General features: G+C 47.3%; 1 protein-coding gene across 1 annotated transcript; it reads right to left on the reverse strand.

Moving 5' to 3' along the window:
- Nucleotides 1-14,251: 14,251 nt before the first annotated feature.
- On the reverse strand, nt 14,252-21,946 carry KRT2 (keratin 2). The gene is made up of 9 exons (XM_003939198.3): nt 21,273-21,946; nt 20,074-20,288; nt 19,621-19,681; nt 18,702-18,797; nt 17,859-18,023; nt 17,405-17,530; nt 16,430-16,650; nt 15,236-15,270; nt 14,252-15,135 (listed from the first exon to the last, which is right to left on the reverse strand). Exons 1-9 carry the CDS (start codon nt 21,876-21,878, stop codon nt 14,720-14,722), a joined length of 1,941 nt encoding a protein of 646 aa, XP_003939247.1. The 5' UTR covers nt 21,879-21,946; the 3' UTR covers nt 14,252-14,719.
- Nucleotides 21,947-22,275: the final 329 nt, after the last annotated feature.

Consider the following 22,275-nt stretch of genomic DNA (forward strand, 5'->3'; position numbering starts at 1 on the left):
GCTGATGAGGCCTGCCTTCCAATACAACACTCTGGACTCAGTGCAGTGCTGGACTGGAAACTGCCTTCTGAGCAAAGCAGGAGACAAAACAGGAGACCTGCCCTCATGACCCGAACCCCCGGGCTGCTCTTCTCACTCCACAGCCTCTGGCCATTTAATCACCTGATAATAACCCTCCTAGCAATAATGTTAGCAACACTATTACCCCAAAATTAGCCAATAATAACACCAGCTTGGCTGCCAAGCAAGGCTCAAGACCTAAAGTTATTGCTGTAAAAATGGAAGCTGAGCTTTCCTAATAGCGGGAGGAAACAAGGGTCCTTTGTGCCCACCTTCCAAAACCAAACAGGAAAAACACCCCTTCCAGTGTTCCCTCCTGTGAGCACAGATAGCTGAACAAGGATAGAACGGAGAATGAACATATGTGCATGTATGTAAGTGTACGTATGTGTGTGTATTATGTGTGTGTGTGCACATGTGTACCTTACAGAGTGGCAATTTGGGGTTAGTGAACAATATTCAGGAACGATCTGATTAGTGAATATTTTTAAAGTTTCCAGATGGAATGAATTCCCCATGAATTTTACTGGAAAAGTGTGGGAGGGAGGGTATGGTGGGAAGCAACCCTTTACAACAAAACACAGGATACAAGATCCCCTTCATAAACCAGAGGGTTCCAGGACTCTAGTCATACCCCTCGTAGCCCAGCAGGTCACGGACGTTATTTCAAACTAGACTCTGCCAAAGTATGGCCTCTGTGATGGATTTGCTTCTGCTATGTTTTTATCTTCATCCCGGCAGATGGGGAGACACCTGAACCCAGCCCACTCTCCGGTTGCCCTCCAGGTGGGTAATCCACTGGCTTTCTCAGGGAATGGAGTGGGGCCAGGCTGGCACACCTTCACCCTCCCCATCCCCATAGATCTTTCTCCCTCCTCCTCCCTTTGATGGGGACCCATGGTCTATGAATCCATGGAAGGCAGAGAGTCCCTCTGTCCCAGAATAGGTCATATGGGGCCTTGTAAAATGAAATAAAAACAACTTCTTGCTGAACACGGTTGCAGGTTATCAGTGCCATGGCTGACATCCACTAAAGTGGATAACTGAGAATTGATAGGAATCATGTTTCAAAAGGTGTTTATGCCTGCCCTTACTTCAGGACCAGAGACAGGGGAAGAGCTCTGGCTTCTGCACCATAGAAGGAGACAGTGGGCTAATGAGGCTGCCAGGAGAGGAAAGGGAGGAGGTGACCGACACCCAAAGGCCCACTAAGAGGTGGTTTCCTGTGGGGCCTGGCGTTTGGATGGTTAAGGGAGAAAAGAAAAAGAATGCGTTTTGACCCAAAAGTCCATCTCCAAATTGCCAAAGAAGGCAAAAAGGTGGGGATAGAGCCAGAGCAGGAGTGCACACTCAGTCAGACAGATGCCAGGAGAGAGCAGGGCCAGAAGATTGGCCTTAGCCTCTGGGAGGGAGACCCACAGTGCCCTGAGCTGGAGCCCTGGACTCTCATTGAACTGGACTTCTCAGCTCCAAAGCCAGGACCAGGATTCCTAGCTTGAGGTCTGTATCCTCAGAAGCTCTAGCCGGCCCCTGAGGACCTCGCAGCCCTGGACATGGACCCAGATGCTGCACCAGATCCTCAGGGGATGGTGCCCCTTCTCAGGAAGACTCTGTCGCCTGAACAGAAGCCAGACGCATCTGCCCAAAAGCTGAGACAGTGCTTGACACCACAGCTGTGGGGAGACAGCTCTGTGCACCCCAACACCCCTTCTGCATCCCTGAATATCCTTCTCACACAGCACTGAGGGGTGCTGTTCTTGAAGTCTCCCATAAAAGAACAGTGGCCAGGGCTCCCACATCATCCACGGTCTGGGCTATGTGTCCACCACAGGCAGTGAGGGCCCTGAAGGCAGGGTCTCTTCTTCTCCACCTGGAAGCAGGGTGAGCTTCTACAGGCAAGAGGAACATGGAGGAGGAACACTTACAGGACCACAGACAAACAGTGACTCATCCAAGGCCACACAGTCTGTGCCTTCAGGGAAGGGTCAGGGCTCTAGGGCCCCAGCTGCCTGGCCAAAGGCTCCTTCCTTTTACTCTCAGGAAAAGGGAAGGGTGGATCCTGACCACCCAGCAAAGGCGAATCCGTCACCTACAAGGGGTAGCTCATGTTGTTGCTGACTCCTCTAGATTGCCTGCTTGCATGAAGGCAGAATAATCAGTATATCCTTTCACAGGGCTCAGAGGAGAACAATGTCAGAGGAAAGGATACCTCAAGTCTGCTTCGGCATTCTTCATTCAGTCTCCCGCTGGGCATCGCATCACCTCCTGCATAGAGTCACAAGGGCAGCCCTTCTCAATCCGTCCGCCTCGCTCACCCTCCCAGCCCACAGTCGCCTCATGGCTGTTGAGAAACATTAAGTTTATCCTGCCCCCATGGCTCCCTTGGTGGAATTACTTTAGTTTATAATTAGTGGTAGGCGGGTAACAGCTGCCTACCTAATAGATTCCTGAGTTACGTGTATATGTAGAGCACCTGTCTATTAATAAAAATCACCTGTCGAAAAGCAACTAAATGTGTGGATGAATCTTTGCTGGGGGCCTTCAGTCCTGGAGAGCTGTCAGCCCCGCAGACTCTCAGGCTGTTGGTCCCCAGACAGATCCACTCTGTTGGCCATCTGGGTGTGTCTGCCTTTCAATACCTTCAGCCCACCTGGGTGGGAGTCTCCCGACCGAGCTGGATCTCGGCACATGGTCACTGTTCCTAAACTTGCACAAGCACTCACACTCTCCCAGCCCCTCAGCCCATATGCCCTCTACCCTTTCCCAGCTCGGGATCAATGCACCTGTGCCTGGAGCAGGTGAAACCAAGGAAAACTATACCTTTTCTCCCAGCCTTTTGCAACAGCAGGGAAATCCTCACCCTTTTCCCTCTTGTTCAAGTGAGGGGAATTCCAGAGAGTTAAGGAGTGCAGCACACAGGGCCAGGATCTGTGCTCATCACGTGCACCCTGGACAAAGGCCCTGACCGGACGGCACTGCTGAACGAAGCCTGAGCAGCATTTCAGGAGTGAATGAGTTAATTAATTGCCCATCATGCAGACGAGAGGGCTGACAGAGAGTCCCTACCATGGCCGAGTGTAGTGAGGACCCTTGCCTGTCCTGTGCCCTCTGGGTGACCCACCTGCATGCCTGGCCCTCCAGGGCCAGCTTGATGCTTACCAGCTCCGATACTTACAGAGCAGCTGTCCAGCCTCCACTCAGCCCACTTGTCCTGGGCATCCCTAAGAAGATGGCATCCTGCCCATCTTCTCTGCCTCCAGAATGGTGTCTAGCAGGGCAGCACTGTGCCGAGGGCCAACAGCAGGCAGCGACTGGAGCACAGGAGACCAGGTACCTTCCCATACCCACCTGTGCCTGTCTCTTCTCCACCCTCATAACCACCATTTATTGTAGAAAACCTGAGAATATAGACAAGTAGGAAAAAAATCTATCTTAATCCCACTCTCCCCACTCCAAAGGCTACCACTGTCGAGTTGGGGTCCCATCTGTTTCCTGAGGTTGGTGATTTCTGCCTGAAGTCTCTGGATGGCTTAGTTCAGCTCATTGACCTCCATCTTAATGGCTTTGACGTTCTCACCCTTCCTCCTGGCAGTGACCTGGAGCTCCTAGTACTGGAATTGGGAGAAACAAGAGTGAAAACGTGTCACAGAGAGAGCAAAAGCAGGGCTCCTAACCTCAGATCGCTAAGCCTCGGTCAACCAGGACTTGTATGTCCTGCCCAGGCTGCTCACTGTGGCCAAAACCAACATACAGAGGAGATACATTCCTGTCTGCTAGGAATGCATGGTCTAGCTGTGAGAACAAAACATTCCTGTGTAACACACTTATGTAACTACCAAAGGTCACCTAGCCTATTCCTAGACAATAACACAGAATGGTCTGTCCCAGTCAGATCTTGAAAGAGACAGTAACATAAACAATCCACTGTGGATTCCATGGGAGGAAGACACCCACTATTTTATGTGTGGACCTAGAAGTATTATTTCTACCAAAGAACCACCTTAAATCATTTTCCACTCAGGTGAGTATTAGGCACATCAGGCTTCCCAGAGATGGGCTTCGATGCACTGTGGAGGTGGGAAGGCAGTGGGGAGCCAGCGGAGGGAGAAGGAAGCCAGCCTGAGTTGAAATATTGGCCACCACGATGTGTGGAATGAAAAGCTGACTGCACTGGTGTGGGGGCTGCTTGGTGTTTCTCAGAGCACCTGAGTCTGCAGAGTTGAGACAGCTCCCCGATCCAGGACTGGCAAAACCCCAGGAAACAGGGACCCCAGTAACTTCCAGTGGCCTAGCCGAAGCCTTTCACCAGACATATGAGGTCAGGCGACCTTCCAGCCACGGGGCAAATGGAGGAGGTCAAGCCTGCATGCAGGGTATTTATCTGGGTGACCTTGGACCAACCTGGCTCTCCCTGCTCTTTCACTTGTAGTTCTCAGGAATAACTGCAGGATGTTCTGGAAATGCACCGTGCTGAGATAAAGGGGTGCAGGCCAGAGCAGCTGGGGCCTGTTCTGCTTTCCCCTAGAAACACAGTGTCCTTTAATGCTTTAGCCCAACGCATCACATTCCCCTGGGGCATAAGACTCTGGGCAGGCTGCTTTTCGGGGCTTCTCAGCTGTGGGGTACATGACTCCCTCCGCTCTGGACAGCTTTTCTAAGGCTTGGGGACCCACTCAACTTAAATCCTGGGTTTCTGTTTTTCCTTGCTGTCTGGAAGTAATAAATCTTTTTCCCGTAACTTGTTCGGTATGAGTGTTGTCTGGCTGGCTGGACTCAGACAAGGTAGTAACCACTGGACAGTCAGCCTACTTCACAAACCCCTGTTAGTGGAGGGAGGGGTCCTTCAACTTCCCTGGGCATGACCCAGTGCACAACATTTCTCTCAGTCCTCACTTTGGTCTGGGACAGCGCCTCGGCCTCAGCCCCAGCCTTGCACCTTCAAGTAATCTCTCTCACTGCACCTTGACCTTGGAGAGGATGCTGCCAGGTCCCGGTGCTGGCTGCTGTCCATGGAGGGTCCCATGCTAGTGTCACTGATGGTCTGCTGCACCCGGGCCAGCACCTATGCAGCCGGGCAAGGATTACTCCTCTGGAAACACTCAGTCTCCCACTTTTTGGGGCTCTCAGAGCCACATCAAGCCTTTTCCTTCTTCCTTAATTCTCTAAGCATCCCAGGACCCCCAGGGAGCTTGGACTCCAAACTTACGGCAACATAGAAGGCTTGGAAGAATTAAACCACCTGCTGCAAGACATCCACCATAGCACTGGAGTTAACCTGGACCAAGCAGGTGCTTTGTATCCTTCCTCCAGACAGATACAAAAATCTTCAACAAAATGGCAAGTTGAATCCAGCAACATATAAAAAGGATAACATTTGGGAGGCCAAGGCAGGCAGATCACAAGGTCAAGAGATCGAGACCATCCTGGTCAACATGGTGAAACCCTGTTCTACTAAAAATACAAAAATTAGCTGGGTACGGAGGTGCACATCTGTAGCCCCAGCTACTTGGGAGGCTGAGGCAGGAGAATTGCTTGAACCCGGGAGGTGGAGGTTACAGTCAGCCAAGATCACACCACCGCACTCCAGCCTGATGACAGAGGGAGACTATCTCAAAAAAAAAAAAAAAGGATAATATAATATGACCAAATGGAGTTTATTCCAGGAATACAAGATTAATTCAACATTCTAAAATTAATCAGTATAGTTCACTGTATTAACAGAATGAAGGAGAAAAGTTATATGATCATCTGAATGTTGAAAAGTATTTGAAAAATATCAATGTTCACTTAAGATAAAACACCCAGTGAACTAGGAGTAGAGGAAACTTCCCGAATTACTCATCTAAACAAACAAACCAATTTTAAAGACCATTTAATATTACAGACAATAGTGAAGAAAAATAAATGTTTCCCTCCAAGATTAGGGAAAAGGGAAGGATGGTAACTCTTGCTGCTCCCATTCAACGCTGCTCTGAAGGTCCTAGCCAGAGCAATGAGGGGAGGTAAACAATAGCAAACAGTTTGGGAAAGAGAAGTCAAAATCATCTTTATTCACAGACAACATAATCATGCACATACAAAATCCTAAGGAATCTACAAAGTAACTAGTAGAAGTGACAAATGAATTTTGCATGCTCACGAGAAACAAGGCCAGTTTTTAAAATTGTGCTTCTATATATGAGCAGCAAACACATAGCAAATTAAAATTTTTTATAGGAGAGAGATCCAAGATGGCTGATCACTAGCAGCTCGGGATTGTAGCTCCCAGTGAAAGTGCAAAGAACGAGAGGACGCCACACCTTCACATGAATGCTTGTTGCTCACGCACCAGGGGATTCCCAGCGGAGGAGCCCCACGGGTCGCCAGCGCGACTCTTGTGACCGGCGAGGCGGTTTTGCCGGCGCCCTGGAGCGTCGGTTCTTGGTGCAGCATCAGAAAAGCACCATCCATCTTAACGCCGTTGATTTAGTCAGCGCAGTGGGTTGCTCAGATTTCAGCGCTGAGAATCAATAAGTTGGACGTCCACTCAGAAACCCAATTACAAAGACGGTAATTATAAAGACCACAGATGGATAAATCTACAATGAAGGGAAGAAAACAGCCAAAAAAGGCTGAGAATACCCAAGATCAGAACACCTCTCCCTCAGCTGGGGGATCACAGTTCCTCATCAGCAACGGAACAAGGCTTGATGGAGAACGAGTGTGTTCCAATTACAGAAGCAGGCTTCAAAATGTGGATAATGAGAAACTTCTGTGAATTAAAAGAACTTGTTCTAACCCAATCCAAAGAAACTAAGAACTTTGAAGAAAGATTTGACGAAATGTTAACAAGAATACACAATTTAGAGAGGAATATAAGTGAATTGATGGAGCTGAGAAACACAATACGAGAACTTCGTGAAGCATGCACAAGTTTTAACAGCCGAATTGATCAAGCAGAAGAAAGGATATCAGAGGTCAAAGACCAACTCAATGAATTAAAACAAGACAAGATTAGAGAAAAAAGGATAAAAAGGAACGAGCAAAGTCTCCAAGAAATATGAGACTATGTGAAAAGACTTAATCTACGCTTGATAGGTGTACCTGAATGTGACGAAGAGAATGAATCCAAGCTGGAAAATATGCTTCAGGACATTATTCAGGAAAATTTTCCCAACCTAGTAAGGCAGGATAATATTCAACTCCAGGTAATACAGAGAACACCACAGAGATATTCCTCAAGAAGAGCAACTCCAAGGCACATAATCGTCAGATTCACCAGGGTTGAAATGAAGGAGAAAATACTAAGGGCAGCCAGAGAGAAAGGTCAGGTTACCCACAAAGGGAAGCCTATCAGACTTACAGCAGATCTCTCAGCAGAAACCCTACAAGCCAGAAGAGAGTGGGGACCAATATTCAACATCCTTAAAGAAAAGAACTTTCAACCCAGAATTTCACATCCAGCCAAACTAAGCTTCACAAGTGAAGGAAAAATAAAGTTTTTTGTGAATAAGCAAGCACTCACAGATTTCATCACCACCAGGCCTGCTTTACAAGAGCTTCTGAAAGAACCACTACACATAGAAAGGAACAAACAGTATCAGCCTTTCTAAAAAAATACCAAAAAGAGCATCAATATAATGAAGAATTTACATCAACTAATGGGCAAAATAGCCAGCTAATATTAAATGGCAGTATTAAACTCACATATATTATTATTAATTCTAAATTTAAATTGACTAAATCCCCCAATCCAAAGACAGACAGGCAATCTGAATAAAAAACTAAAACCCATCAGTATGCTGCATCCAGACCCATCTCACATTCAAGGATACACAAAGACTCAAAACAAGGGATGGAGAAGGATTTACCAACCAAACAGAGAGCTAAAATAAATAAATAAAAAGCAGAAGTTACAATTAAGCAACAAAGATCAAAAGAAGCAAAGAAGGACATTATATAATGATAAAAGGATCAATGCAACAACAAGAAGAGCTAAAAATCCCAAATATATATGCACTCAATACAGGAATACCCAGACATACAAGACTTATAAAGAGACTTAGACTCCCACACAATAATAGTGGGAGACTTCAACATTAATATTAGACAGATCAATGAGACAGAAAATTAACAATGATATCCAGGACTTGAACTAGATCTGGAACAAGTAAATGTAATTAACATTTATAGAACTCTCCACTTTAAATATACAAAATATACACTCTTATCAGTACCACATCATATCAACTTAGAAGTTTAAACGAAATATTGGTTGGCTCCTTGTTTGTTATTCTCTTCCCTCATTTTCTTTTATATCTCTATTATTAAGGACAATTATAGGCATACCCATATTTAGATTGCATTCTAGCCCGGGTAATAAAGCAATACCCCCATCCTCTCTCCCTCTTCCTCTTTCTCTCTCTTCCTCTTCTTTATTCAAAAAAAAAAAAATTAAATACCACTTACAATAGCATGAAAACATGAAATACTTAGAGACAAATTTAACAAAATCTACACTGAAAAGTGTAACACACTGATGAGAAAAATTAAAGAAGCCCTAAAGCAATGAAGAGAGGTACTGTTTATAAATTGAAAGACTCAAGATACTTAAAATGTCAATTCACCCCAAACTGACCTGTAGATTCAACACCATTTCCATTAAAAACCAGCAGTATTTCTTGATAAAAAACTTACAAGCTGATACTGAAGTTTATATTCAAATTTAAAAATTGTATCCCAAATAATTTTTTAAAAGAAGAAGAAAATCGGAGGAATTATACTACATTATTTCAAGACTTATTCAAGCTACCATACCAATACAGTATGTTAGAAGTGTTTCACAGATACATTAACCGATCAACAGAATAAAGAATCCAAAAACAGACCCACACATATATCTACATTTGATATTTGACAAAGTTGCCAAGGTAGTTCAACAAGTAAACAATAGTCTTTTGAACAGCTGGGGCCCAAACAACTGGATATTTACTTGGGGGAATAAAATGAACTTTGACCCTCATACCATACCCAAATGACCACTTAAAACGGGGTATAGACAATGTAAACTCTAGAACTATAAAACTTATTCTAGAATAAAATTTGTATGGTAGGAGAAAATGTTTGTGAACATTAGGTAAGCAAAGATTTCTTGGAACATAAAAAGTCCAAACTATAAATAAAATTTGATAAATTAGAATTGATCAACATTAGAAACTTCTGCTGCTTGTAAAATGCCATCAAGAAAATGACAAGAAAATCCACACACGGAGTGAAAATATTCACAATACATTCCTGACAAATGACTGTTATCCGGAGTATATAAAGAACTCCTGCAACTAAATAATAATATTTCAAACTGCCAAATAAAAACCTTCACGAGATTTGAAGAGACCCTTCCTAAAAGATGTACAAATGCCCAGTAAACACCAGAAAGGACACTGCACATCACAAGTCATCAGAAAAATGCTATTGAAACTACAATGAGACAATACGCACACCCTGTAGACTAAAACAGACTGGCCATATCCCGTGTTGGAGTGGAGGTAGAGCAGCCCTAAGGAACCCTAGAACAGGCAAAATCAGTCAATGGTATCAACAAGGAGATCAAAAGTTGCCTAGGGGCATAGGGTGACTCCTTGGAGTGGTGGAAATCCTCTATAAGGTATTGTGGTAGTGATTATAAGGATGTATACATTTGTTTTAAAATATTGAGCTATACGCTTAAAATGTAATACAATGCATTTTATTATTCATAAATTAATCCTTGTTAAAGTTGACTTTAAAATAAACAGCATGCACATTAAAATGTGATCTGTAGTAAATTTTAATTTACTGGAGTTCACCAATGCATTAAATTAACTCATCTTTCTGCACCTTGAACTACAGCTTCCCCTGCCATCTCTCTTTCAATGGAAAGTAATCAGATATTTCAAGACTCATTCGATACAAATATTGTTACCATTTGCATCCATCTATCTGTATAAATCTAGATTTTCTCAATACGGAACTCTATTGACTAATAAGATACCTTTGGATTTCCTGCATACACAATCACATCACAGATTAACAAATCAGTTTGATTTCTTTCTTCCTATCTGTATGATTTTATTTCTTTTTCTTGCATTATTGCACTATTTAGGAATCCCAGTAGGATGCTGAATAGGAGTAGTGACAGCAAATACTCTTGCTTGTTCCCAAGCAATGCTTATGGGAAAAGCATTGACTTTCACCATTAAGTATGTTAGCCATGGGTTTTTATAGATGCCCTTTATCAGGCTAAACAAGTTCCCTTCTACTCCTAGTTTGTTGTTTGTTTGTTTGTTTTTACCATGAAGGGTGTGGAGTTTTGTCCAGTGTTTCGCATCTATTGATATAGTCATGTTTTTTTCTTCTATAATATGTCAATAGAGCGAATACATTGATTCCTTGAATGTTGAGCAAGCTTTTTATTTCTGGGGTAAACCTCATGTGGTCATGAGGTATTACCATTTTTGTGTATTTCTAGATTGAATTTGCTCATATCTGGCTGATAAGTTTTTAATATATTTATCCATGAGGGATATTCGTCTTTAGTGTCTTCCTTTAAACTGTCTTTGTCTGATTTTAGTATCCAAGTAATGCTGGCCTTATAAAACAAGATGGAAGGTGTTTCTTCTTCTATCTCCTAAAAGAGTTCATGCAGAATTGTTATTACTCCTTAATTAATCCCACATATCTGCCAGTGCCTGGATATGAAGTTATCTCGTCCGTGAGGCCATCTCTGGACCCAAAATACTGTCTATGACTTACAATAATGATAATAATGTAGCCTACAGTACTGCTTGCTTATGATGGTACAGGTCCTACAGAATAAGCATTTATCATTGATTTCAGTGTGTAACCCTCCCAGCAACCCTATGAGAAAGCTGTTGTCATTGCCTCTTTACAAATGGGTAAAGCAAGGCTCAGAGTCATTAACTAACTTGACCAAAGTCACACATTCTTTTATCTGATCGTCAGCTTTTCACTGAGTGCCTGCTAAATTCCAAGGTGCCAGCAACTGAGTCCATCCCAGAGCCTGCTGCCTTATCCTGTCCATCAGCACTTTCCAGAACATGGCCCTTGCATCAGCGGCATCAGAATCACCCAGGAGATGGTTAAAAATGCAGATTTCTAGACTCTTCTCTAGTGGAAACTCAGGGAGGGGGAGGGGATGCTGGAACAAAGAATACACATTTTTAGTAAGGGCCCCTTTAATGAATTTAATGCATACTACTACACTCTGCCTTATGTTAATAACTATTTGCAAATTTCTCATTCATCCCCTACTAGACCATACATCCCTGACAGGACACACTGTCTTATAAGTCTTGCTACGCCCACATAGCCACATGTACAACCTTGCCCACAGTCATTGTCCAGTGGGCATTTACTAAACTAGAATGGAAATCACTTCGAGCTTCACATGCTCACACCTATTCACATAGGGTCTCTCTAGATCTCCTGACAGTGTCCCAAATCCCCTATTAGTCTGAAAGACTTTGGGAGTAAGCACTGGCTGACCCAGTAGCACAGACAGGAGTCTTTTCATCAGAGCCGGAAGGATCTGTAGAAACAATCTTGGCCCCTGAAAGTCCTTACGGTGAGGCAGAAATGGAGCCTGGAGAGGAGAGATGATTTGCCCAATGTCATGCAACAGTTCCCACAAACGTGAGGATCAGCACAGGCAGCTCCTCGCTCCCAGGCCACCTCCTCTCTCCCAGGGCACTCCTTCCCCACTTCACGGCAAGAAAAGGAGGCATGAGTGTCCCATTTAGGTGGGCTTCCTGGAGGAGTTGAGCTGTCCCAGGAATTTCATTTGGGTAGACAGGAAAGAAGGAGTTTGGTGAGGAGGAGAAAAAAGGTTTATTTGAATTCATTCTAAAACTCACAGGCAGAGAAAGGGAGGGAACCACAAGAGGAAGGGTGTCCCAAATATTCTGCAACACCATCAGAATGTAAATGTTTAGCCCAATTCCCTATGGAAATTGAGCTCGTAAAGCCCTTCTGCCTGTGCCTGTCTCCCCTCTGAAGCCCAGGACCTGACAAGTCAATTACCAAATCTGGCAGAGCAGTAGAGGACCCTATGGGCTGGTGTGGCCCTGCTGCTGGGCTACTCTATGACACTTCGGAGGGAAAGGAGAGTCCCTCTCCAGAGCTAGCCCCTCTCTCCAATACCTGCTTAGAGCTTGGTTTCTGTCATGCCTCAGGCCTGGATCCCTCCGAGTTAATGTACAAGACTAATTTCATATTGGAATCCAGCATGTATCTGATCCAGGGGGAAAAAAGGGGCTGTGTCTCAGATTGGGAAGGGATGAGGAAGTGGGAACGATAGAAGGAGCCAGAGGCTCAGACCACTGAAAGTCTCAGGAATTAAGGCCAGGCACACTCGCTCAAGCCTGTGATCCCAGCACTTTGGGAGGCTAAGGTGGGCAGATCACTTGAGGTCAGGAGTTAAGCCCAGTCTGGGCAACATGATGAAACCCCATACAAAACTTAGTCAGGTATGGTGGTACATGTCTGTAATCTCAGCTACTTGGGAGACTGAGGCAGGAAAATCCTCGAGCCGGGAGGCAGAGGTTGCAGTGAGCTGAGATCATGTCACTGCACTCCAGCCTGGGCAACAGAGCGAGACTCCATCTCAAAAAAAAAAAAAAAAAAAAAAAAAGAAGAATTAAGGCCCCTCCAGGAATAAAATCTGCCACCTTACCTGCCTCACCTCTTTTCCCCTCAGAAAGTTATTGGAATGTATCGCCATTCCCAAAGCCTTTTAAAAAAATGAATGAATTGGGAGGGGGAGACCTGGTTTCTGTGTCCACCCTGGGCCTCACCTGTTTCCTCACCTAAGTGAAAAGTTCAAATACACTGACTGTCAAAGCTCCTATCCAGCCTCAAATGTCTGGGACACAAGACCTTGTTAAAGGTTGTGTTCATGTCTATGCGACGTACATACTCAAAAACAGCCAGCTGCCCACGCCGCTTCTTCCCAGCCTGTACCCTCTCTCCACAGACCTCTCCCCGTGACCAAGGCCCAGGTGGTTCTCAAGACCCTTCTCTGAGCAGATCGCTCTAGAATGCGCAGCATGGCACCTCGACACCTTGCCACCTGTGGCCTTTGGAACTGTTCCTGCAGCACCCTCATACCTGTGTCCAGGCTGGCTTAGAGGCAGGTGAACGAATCTGTTCTCTATTAGAGCCATCCCTGCAACCTCTGGGAACAGGAAGACAGTCACAGACTCAACTAAGGACTCTCCAAGGTTTTAAATCTGGGATGGAGTGGGAAAAAAGAGGACCCTCCAGAACTGGCTCTGAGTGGCTTTAAGCATAGCTGCTATAATGGAATACCACATGCATGAAGCTAAGCTGACCCAGCCTAAGCCACCAGCTCCCATTTGAGCAACTCTGACCTGTCTAATACCAACCCCGAGCATGCCCAATCCCACCTGCCCCACCATCCCTGAACTCCCTGGAAGCCTCAGTCAGGTGACAAGGCCTTTCTGGGGAAGGGGCCGAAGGCATCTTCACACCTACAGGAGAAGTCCACCCTGATGGCATCCATGGGACAGGCCCTGGGGGCTGCGGTGAGGGAAGAGAGAATGGCTTGTTTGCTGAGTGTGATGGGACACCTCTGACAGGAGTGGGTGCTCTGTGAAAATAGAACTGGCTGTTTTGGAGGCCACTTTATAGTCCCCCGACACATCCCAGGTGTCCTCCAGGCTTGCTCAGAGACCCCACAGGGACAGAGGCCAGGACCTACGTCAGGCTGAGGCAAGTCTGCGTTGGAAGCTCGGCGCTTTGGAAATTCACTGTGATGGTGGCAGGGGCTCGGCTGGTTCACCCTCGTGAGAAGTGATCTCAGACCAAAGCCCTTGTTAGAAAAGGCAGAGGGCAGTCTGTGGGAAATGCTCAGGAAGAATGGGTTTTTCTGAAAAAGAGACTCTTCCACAAATCCCCTGTCCACCTTCCAGCAACGCCACAGCCCCCAAATCTGGTAAATACTTTCCAAGAACCTTACACCCATCCCCAGACTCCAGGGTCACCCCACCCCACGATCTGTCCAGAGGCTGGCACTTGGGCTTCCCTCAGGGAGGCACGTTCCTCACCCAGAAGCCACCCCTTCCTCATGTCCAAACCTCCCTTTCTGTGGCTGCCCACTTCCACCAAGGTTTGACATCACCCAGACAGCACGTGATATGAATTGCAAATGAAATTTATTACGAAGACCCCCAAATCACAGCACGTCCAAAAGCAGGGTGGACAAGAGGAGCTATGTACACAGAAACACATTTCCCCCGGCACTGCCAGCTGTAGAGATGAAATCGCTGGGTGGGCCTGGGTCCTCCACAGAATACCCATCTGGAAAGTGGGCAATGTAAAGAGGCATGGGGGTGGGGCGGGCATGGGACATGGCTAGAAGCGCAGACCTAGACACCACAGATTCTCCCCCAGGACATGGTGACGTCACTGGCTCTAACTAACTGGTTTGGAGAGAAGATCTTTCAAAATGTGTATGTGGACATTCTTTTCCCCCAAAATGCCATCAGAGATAAATGACAAAATTTAACCTGCATCCAGTTAGAGGTACAGAGACAGGCTTCTACATTCTGGAGTGGGAGAGTCTGGCATGGGAGAATCGGTGGTGGGGGCAGGGGGCTCATCTTTATCTAAAAGAGAAGCTTACACTGGAACTGAAACCTTCACCAGAGCTACCCTTTACAGAGCTAGAACCTCCCCCTCCAGAGCCATATCCTCCTCCAGAGCTTGAGCCTCCTCTAGAGCCACCTCCAGAGCTGTGTTTTCCACCTCCAGAGCCATGTTTTCCGCCTCCAGAGCCATATCCTCCTCCAGAGCTGCCTCCAGATCCGTATCTTCCTCCAGAACCACCGCCAGAACCGTATCCTCCTCCAGAGACAGAGCCTCCGCCACCGCCGCCTCTGGAGCCAGACCCTCGGCCTCCAGAGCCATAACTGCTGCTTCCAGAGCTATATCCTCCTCCAGAACTGGACCCTCTACCTCCAGAACCTCCAAAGCCAGCCTTGGATGCCACATTTGATGAAATGGTGCTGCTCGTCACAGCTGCAGAGAGAGGTGTTGTTACCACAGAGACTCTGACTGCCTCTCCCTGCCCCTACCCCACACACCACCCTTTGGAATAGGACCACACCCCACTACTCACACACAGTCACGCTGCTGCTGAGGTCTGTAGACATCCTGTGAGAGAGAGAAGAAACAAGCTGTGCTGGAACACTCGGGTTCTTTATGCACACTATTTTACAACTTCCAGCCAGAAATGTGCAGTTTAGCCTCTAAAAGCAGCCACCAGCACTCACAGACCCCACTTTCTTCTGTGCTATCAGGTCACACCGTGATGACAGACCCCCCTCCATTTACGCACAACCTTGCATCTCAATCCATCTCGATTTTTTGCTCTGATAAAAAGTGAACAGTTGCATGGTTGATCCAAGGTAACTGAAAAGCAAATTCACTTCCGACTTTGAAACCCACTTTTGTATTTAAGTCCATCTTGGAGAGTCTGTTATTCAGAATCCATGCCACACCAGAAATATTACAAGGAGGCTGCCTGTGAGCATTCCACTCAGAAAGAACTGTGACTCTGCAGAGCCTCTCCTCCTCTCTTCTTCCCCACCCTCTTCAGCTTCAACTGAAAACGTTTCCACTTCCCCTTACAAGCTGGGCATAGAAGGCACTGCATCGCATCTAGACAGGGATAGAGAAACCACCAGAAGAAAGCCACTCCCTCTTTGTCATGCTGGCTTGCTGACGGCCTGGGGTAGCTTTTCCCCTTCCAAATGCTTCAGCCAGATTAAGTCACCCAAGATGCTGATAATACGGACAAAGTTCTCAGACTACAGAGGAAGCAAAGGGTCCCTCTTTTGAATGCTAGCAAAGGGTTTTGTTTGTCACTCCAGAAACCTGCAAAGAACTGGGGCTGGCGCCTGCTCCGGTCAGTACGTCCCCACTGTGAGCACACTTCAACACATCACCTCCCCTGTGTGGGTCACACGGTGGAGGGCACAGAGACCACTCATTCTGTGGACCTAGAGACTGTCTAAAACGAACTGGTTTTCCCATGATTTTGTTTTCACTTTCAGAAAAGACCAGGATGTTTAACTTACTGCTTAGCTTAATTCAATGTGTCTTACGCATCATTTCATACTGATAAATGTACAACTCTCCACTCAAGCTTTGTGTCCTGAGTTTCTGCTTGGGGAACACAGAGAATGTCAGCTCTCGGTTGTCAGAAGGCCCTGCCCCATCCCCTGCTTTCCCTGTCTTTGTCTCCAGCCCTGGTTCTAGGAGAAAGGAGAGGACAGCCCAGGGTCCCCTTCTCTCTTCCCAGTGCCCTCACCTGCACTCCTCGCCCTCCAGCAGCTTGCGGTAGGTGGCGATCTCCACGTCCAGGGCCAGCTTCACGTTCATCAGCTCCTGGTAGTCACGCAGCAGCCGGGCCAGGTCCTCCTTGGCCTGCTGCAGGGCATCCTCCAGGTCATTCAGCTTGTTCCTGGCATCCTTGAGGGCGTGCTCCCCACGCTGCTCGGCATCTGCGATGGAATCTTGCACATTCTTACACTGTGAGAGAAGGACAGAGAGTAGATTCTGCCTGATGGAAGGGGATAGGGAGCAGAGGCATTTGAAGTGCGAGAAGCCAGAACCACTGGCCCGGGAAGTGTTAGGTCCCCTCTGGAGTTTATGCAAGTTGCAAACAGGCTTGCTGCTGTCTCTGGCGCATCTTTGTCCCCTGTCACCTTTGATGACATGCTTTGGCTTTCCCTCTAACACCCTTTGATCCTCACACCACAGGGCCAGAATCATGATCCCATCTTACAGATGGAAATGAAAACATTCGAAATGGTCTGCTTGGCAAACCTTCTGCTGCTGATGGAATCATTCTCTGCCTCTGCCTTTTCTATTCCAAAGCTAACATCCAGCCCCAGGCCAGCTGCCCCCACACTCACTGCCCCTCTATGAAGCCAGTCGGCTGGTGCTTAGGGCCCATGCTGAACACAAAAAGGAAGCTCCATGCAATCCACAGCAAATCAATCAAACTAACGTCTGCTCTATTTGTTGTGACTTCCTTTTACTCATATAAACAAGTGAGCATAATTCTTCCCCTTTGCAAATCCTTACTTTGGAATGTCTCTTAGAGCACTCCAAGAATTGTTAATAATAAGGCTTAAATTATGTTAAACTGGGGACATTGGGATTGATACATGCTGAAGTACAACATCTCAGTGTCTCTCATATGCACACTCACACACAACCACACTCTCACGCACACCCAGAGACAACTTCCCGCCCCTCCCTGGACAGGGCTGGGCCTCACCTGCTTCTTCACATGCGCGATCTCCCCCTGCAGCCTCTGGATCACGCGGTTCAGCTCGCTGATCTCCATCTTGATCTCTTTCAGGCTGTCTCCATGTTTCCCGGCAGTCACCTGGAGCTCCTCATACTGATATGGGTAGAGGAGGACAGTTTACAAGGAAGTTCCAGCCTGGCTCACATTCCAGAGTGACTGGAGTGAAGGAGAGCTGGTTACTGGTCCAGGGAGGGTCAACCCAGCTAAATGCCATGGCTGCGTTCATGAGAGGTAGAGTCCAGCTCACATTCCCAAAAGGACTTGGTGGCATTCTCAACATCGTTTCTTGGGAATGGTGCCCAACTTCCATTAGCCAAAAAAAAAAAAAAAAAACAAAACAAAACAGTAATCTCTCCAGGTGGGGGTGCAACCCAGCTCATGGCAGGGAGCCTGTGGCTCTTCCTGCATTCCCTGTACTTGCCTTGCTGTGATACAAGGCCTCTGCTTCATCCTTGCTCCTCTGGGCGATCTCCTCGTACTGGGCCTTGACCTCAGCAATGATGCTGTCCAGGTCCAGGCTGCGGCTGTTGTCCATGGAGAGGATGACGTTGGTGTCAGTGATAGTCTGGTGCATCTGGGACATCTCCTGTAACACACAGGAAGATCTGGTCATGACATCCAGCTACAGCCACAGGCAGAGGAGATCTCTGTCTCCCAGCATCAGGGAAATGCAGACCCTCAGACTGAGGACCCACTAGTGGGGAAGAAAATCATGTAACCATCCACTCCTGGGCCTTTCCCAAGGTCATTCTGAGAATCTGGGGGAGAGGCACCTGTATTTCTGAGCCTCCTAGTTAACAACCTTCACCACTTAGGCCAGTTATGATAATGCCCCCAGACAGAAGCTGGCCCATGGCAAATACTTCCTGTACCTTAAACGGTACTCCCTGTTTCAGAAATCATCCATGTGCCCTTGGGTCAGGGAAGGGGATAGGAGACAAATGCACTTTGACCTCTGAAGTGCAGTGGGCACAGGAATGGACACCCGACTTGTCTCTTCCCCAGGGGAGCTGGACATTTGGGGAATGGAGGAAGGGGAGGCTGTCCTGGTATTTCCTGAACCTTTCTTCCTGTAACATCAGAGGAGAAAATTCCTCGCCCACGAAACCTAGCCTATGAAAGCCCCCCAGTGGCCTGGAATGATGGCAGGTTGAAGTCAGCTGGTCCATAAACCCCACTCCCGCCACTTTTTCACCAAGTGGAAAGGCTCTGTTTCTGTGCGAAGGGTGGGAAGTAAGGGTCTGTCCTGGAGCAGCTTCCTTACCGCATCATAGAGAACTTTCAGGAACTCAATTTCCTGGTTCAGCAGGTCCACCTTGGACTGCAGCTCCACCTTTATCATGTAGGCATTGTCCACGTCCTGCAAGGAAAGTCAGGACCTCTGGTGAAACCCACACCCCCCTACCTTGCACGGTTCCCCGTACAGGGCTCTTCCTCTCTCTGCCACTCCACTCTACTCAGTCCCTGCTGGTTCCTCTCCAACATCTCAGGCTCCCCCAGGCAAGCTCGGTCCCCATGGGACTCCTTTGGTTGTGCAGTTCACCATACATCTCTGCCAGGGACTCCATGCCCACGTTCCTGCCCACACCCCTCAGGACCATCAGAGCTCCTATGTGACCGAGCTTTACCAACCAGCCCCCCACTCCTGCTTGGGACATGGTGCGTTCCTCCAATGGGATCCAGTGTTCTCTGTGGGCTTCCTCCGCTCTCTCTTCCTGTCTGTCCATCTCACCTCTCCTGAATTTCCCCAGAATGCACACCAAAGCCCCTGCAGAACCCAGGAGGAGAAACCAGGCTTCTGGCCTGCGAGCTCAAACATTTGTCAGCACAACCAACAGTAACTTTAAGCAGGCATTCTAAGGGAAGTCCCTTTCCTTCCTCAGCTCTTTAGAAGGGGAGTATAAAGAGATTTTTGTGCTTGTATTTATCATAGCCCAATAGAGGCTTTATTACTACTGGGAAGCATTCTACCAAAAACGCAGAGCAGCTTTGAAAACTGGATCCAGAAGCTCGATCTGCAGACACACTCTTGCTTATAAGGGAGTGGGCCCTGGTTGCTTTCAGCCCCTTTCTCTGGTTGCTGCTTTCGCACTCACAATTGTTTTCCAACCTGTCTGCTTAGACACACTGGGACTGTGACGCGCTCCTATCCCCGCCCCCAGCCAAGACATTCTCTTGCTCACCTTTTTAAGTGTCACAAAATCATTCTCAGCAGCTGTGCGCTTGTTGATTTCATCCTCATACCTATTGGGACCCAGATGATACAGCAGTCAGATTAGTTCTCATTTATTTTTTTCTTTTCCTTTCCATACTGGATTCACCCAAAATGTCCCATTCTCTGGGAATATTACACTCTTAAATTTAGGCATTTAAAATTTAGACATTCAATTTAGATGTTTAAAAATGTCTAAATTGAAACTATGGTTTCCAGACTAAAGATAGATTTCTATAAACTGACTCTCAAACATATAAAAAACAAAAATGATCTCTAAAGCCTCACTAATAATCAACCAAGATACATATCCCTTTCCCCGTTATCACCGCAAACGCAACTGGGAGATGAGTGGCTTTCTGAGGAATGATCAAATGGCTCAGCGCCATGTTGATCTCCACTCAGCGTTTACTCTGCCACCTACTTCTTCTTATAATCCTCCACAAGATCCTGCATGTTGTTCAGCTCTGAATTTTGTGATGTTCTTTCCGCAGTGAGCCCATCTAGGTGTCTCTTGAGGTTGTCGATGTATGCCTGGAAGATGGGCTCCAGATTGACGGAGCGGGTGCCAACATTCATTTGTTGTAGCAGCTCCCATTTGGTCTGTAACACCTGGTTCTGCTGCTCCAAGAACCGCACCTGCCGTGACCAGAAGGAGAGCACATGAGCTCTGGATCATCCTTCACAACTGCAAGCCATGCTGGCCAGGGGCAGCTCAGGACCTCGAGAAGTCTCTGAGGCTGAATGCCGAGTCATGCTGGGCAGAGCCTCTGAGCTCCCTGCCTTCACCCCTGGAAAGTCCCACAGACTCCTAATGCTACATCTGGCTCTCTCCATGAAGATGAGTCTCTTGGCTGCTTCCCTGCTCACTGTTTTGTTTGCAGCCTCTCCCAAGACTCCAGGTAATTTCCCTCCCCGATCCTGGTTGAATTTCCAGCAAAGATCCCATAAATTCTGGGGAAAACCAAAAGCAGGCATCTGCCAGCACTGCTCCCAACGGTGCTGAGTATGAGAGTCCTTGAGGGCAGGGCTCCTCAGCCTGATTTTTAAGAGCCTTGTAAATCCCTGCCTATTTCAAGGCAGATAAACCAAGACAGGTTCGTCTGCCCTGAAATAGGAGAAAACCCAGTAACACTCCAAAGTGACACCAGTAAAGACTTTATAGATCACAAAACTGAGAATGCTTCACTTGAAGGCAGGATTTTCACACACTCCCAAGCAGGTATTTCAGGTTCCGCTTCCCAGAATTTAATAATCACTGCTAAGGAAGGAAGCACTACCTCCCTTAGATGTCTGCCCAGTCCCTTCCAAAACCTGCTGTCCCATGGATCAGTTCCACAATTGCCTATATCCATTTTTTATGGTTTTCAGAATTTTCCATAAATATTATTTATCTGGACTATAACAATAAACCCAAAGGGACAAATGCTTCCTAACCGCAGGGTGCTGTGGGAGATGCAGCTCGCAAAACTGGTGCCTTTCCCATCTGGAAACTGCAAATAACCTAGGCGACTGCGTACACCACTGGCTCCTAAGAAACACGAATCGGTGTCATTTTCTTTTCAGCTGGTGCTGGAAGTGAGGTGTCTGAGCGTCAGTGGGAGCCGTCTCCTCCGGACTCACCTTGTCGATGAAGGAGGCAAATTTGTTGTTGAGAGTTTTGATCTGCTCCCGCTCTTGGGCCTTCACATTCTGGATCTCTGGGTCAACTTTCACGTTGAGAGGCTGCAGGAGGCTCTGGTTGACAGAGACTTCGTGGATGCCGCCACCAGGGTATCCTCCAGGCCCGAAGCCACCAGGACTCCCAAAACCTCCAACACCTCCGGGGCCCCCAAAACCTCCAAAGCGGCCTCCACCAAAGCCGCCTCCTCCGAAACCACCGCCTCCAAAGCCACTGCCACCTCCAAAGCCGCTGCCGGCTCCAAAGCCGCTGCCGGCTCCAAAACCACCTCCTCTGCCACCAAATCCACCACCGACGCCAAAGCCTCCACCTCCTCCAGCCACACTAATGGAGATGCTCTTGCTCCCTCCAAGGCCAACAAGACTCCGGCTGCCAAAGCCGCCTCCACCGAAGCCCCCGCCACCACCACCATGGCGGCTCAAGCAGGAGAAGCTGGAAGTCGATTTCCGGCTTCCACGAGACACCACAGCTGAGCCGCTGCTGAAGCCCCGGAATCCTCCTCCACCTCCTCCTCTTCCTCGAGATTTGCACGACATCTGACAACTCATGATGGTTTTGCCCAGGGAGGAAAGTCGAAGGCTCTTGAGAAGCGTCAAGGCTGGAGACTCAACTCTGCCGTTGGGAAGCTTTCAGGGTCCCCTTATATACCTGATAGCTAGGTGTTGGTGTACATGGGTGTGGACCCACTTATACATGGGTTTGGTCTGCCTGGGAGCTATTCCTGGTGAGTGATTATCAAGCTAATAGCCATTAAAAATCTACTAATCAGCTCCATCCCAGAACTTGCTTTGATTGCAAACTTCTGTTTATCTGGGCATCTGTCACACAATTTGATTTTTGTAAAATCATCAAAAGAGGAGATCAGGATTTGGGTTTCTCAATCTGGAAAAGGACCTTCCTTCTGCAGAATGCTGCTCCCTGTTCTGGACCTACCCAAGGGAGGTC

This window comes from Saimiri boliviensis, chromosome 7, assembly GCF_048565385.1.
Source record: "Saimiri boliviensis isolate mSaiBol1 chromosome 7, mSaiBol1.pri, whole genome shotgun sequence".
In the NCBI taxonomy this organism is placed as follows: Eukaryota; Metazoa; Chordata; class Mammalia; order Primates; family Cebidae; genus Saimiri; species Saimiri boliviensis.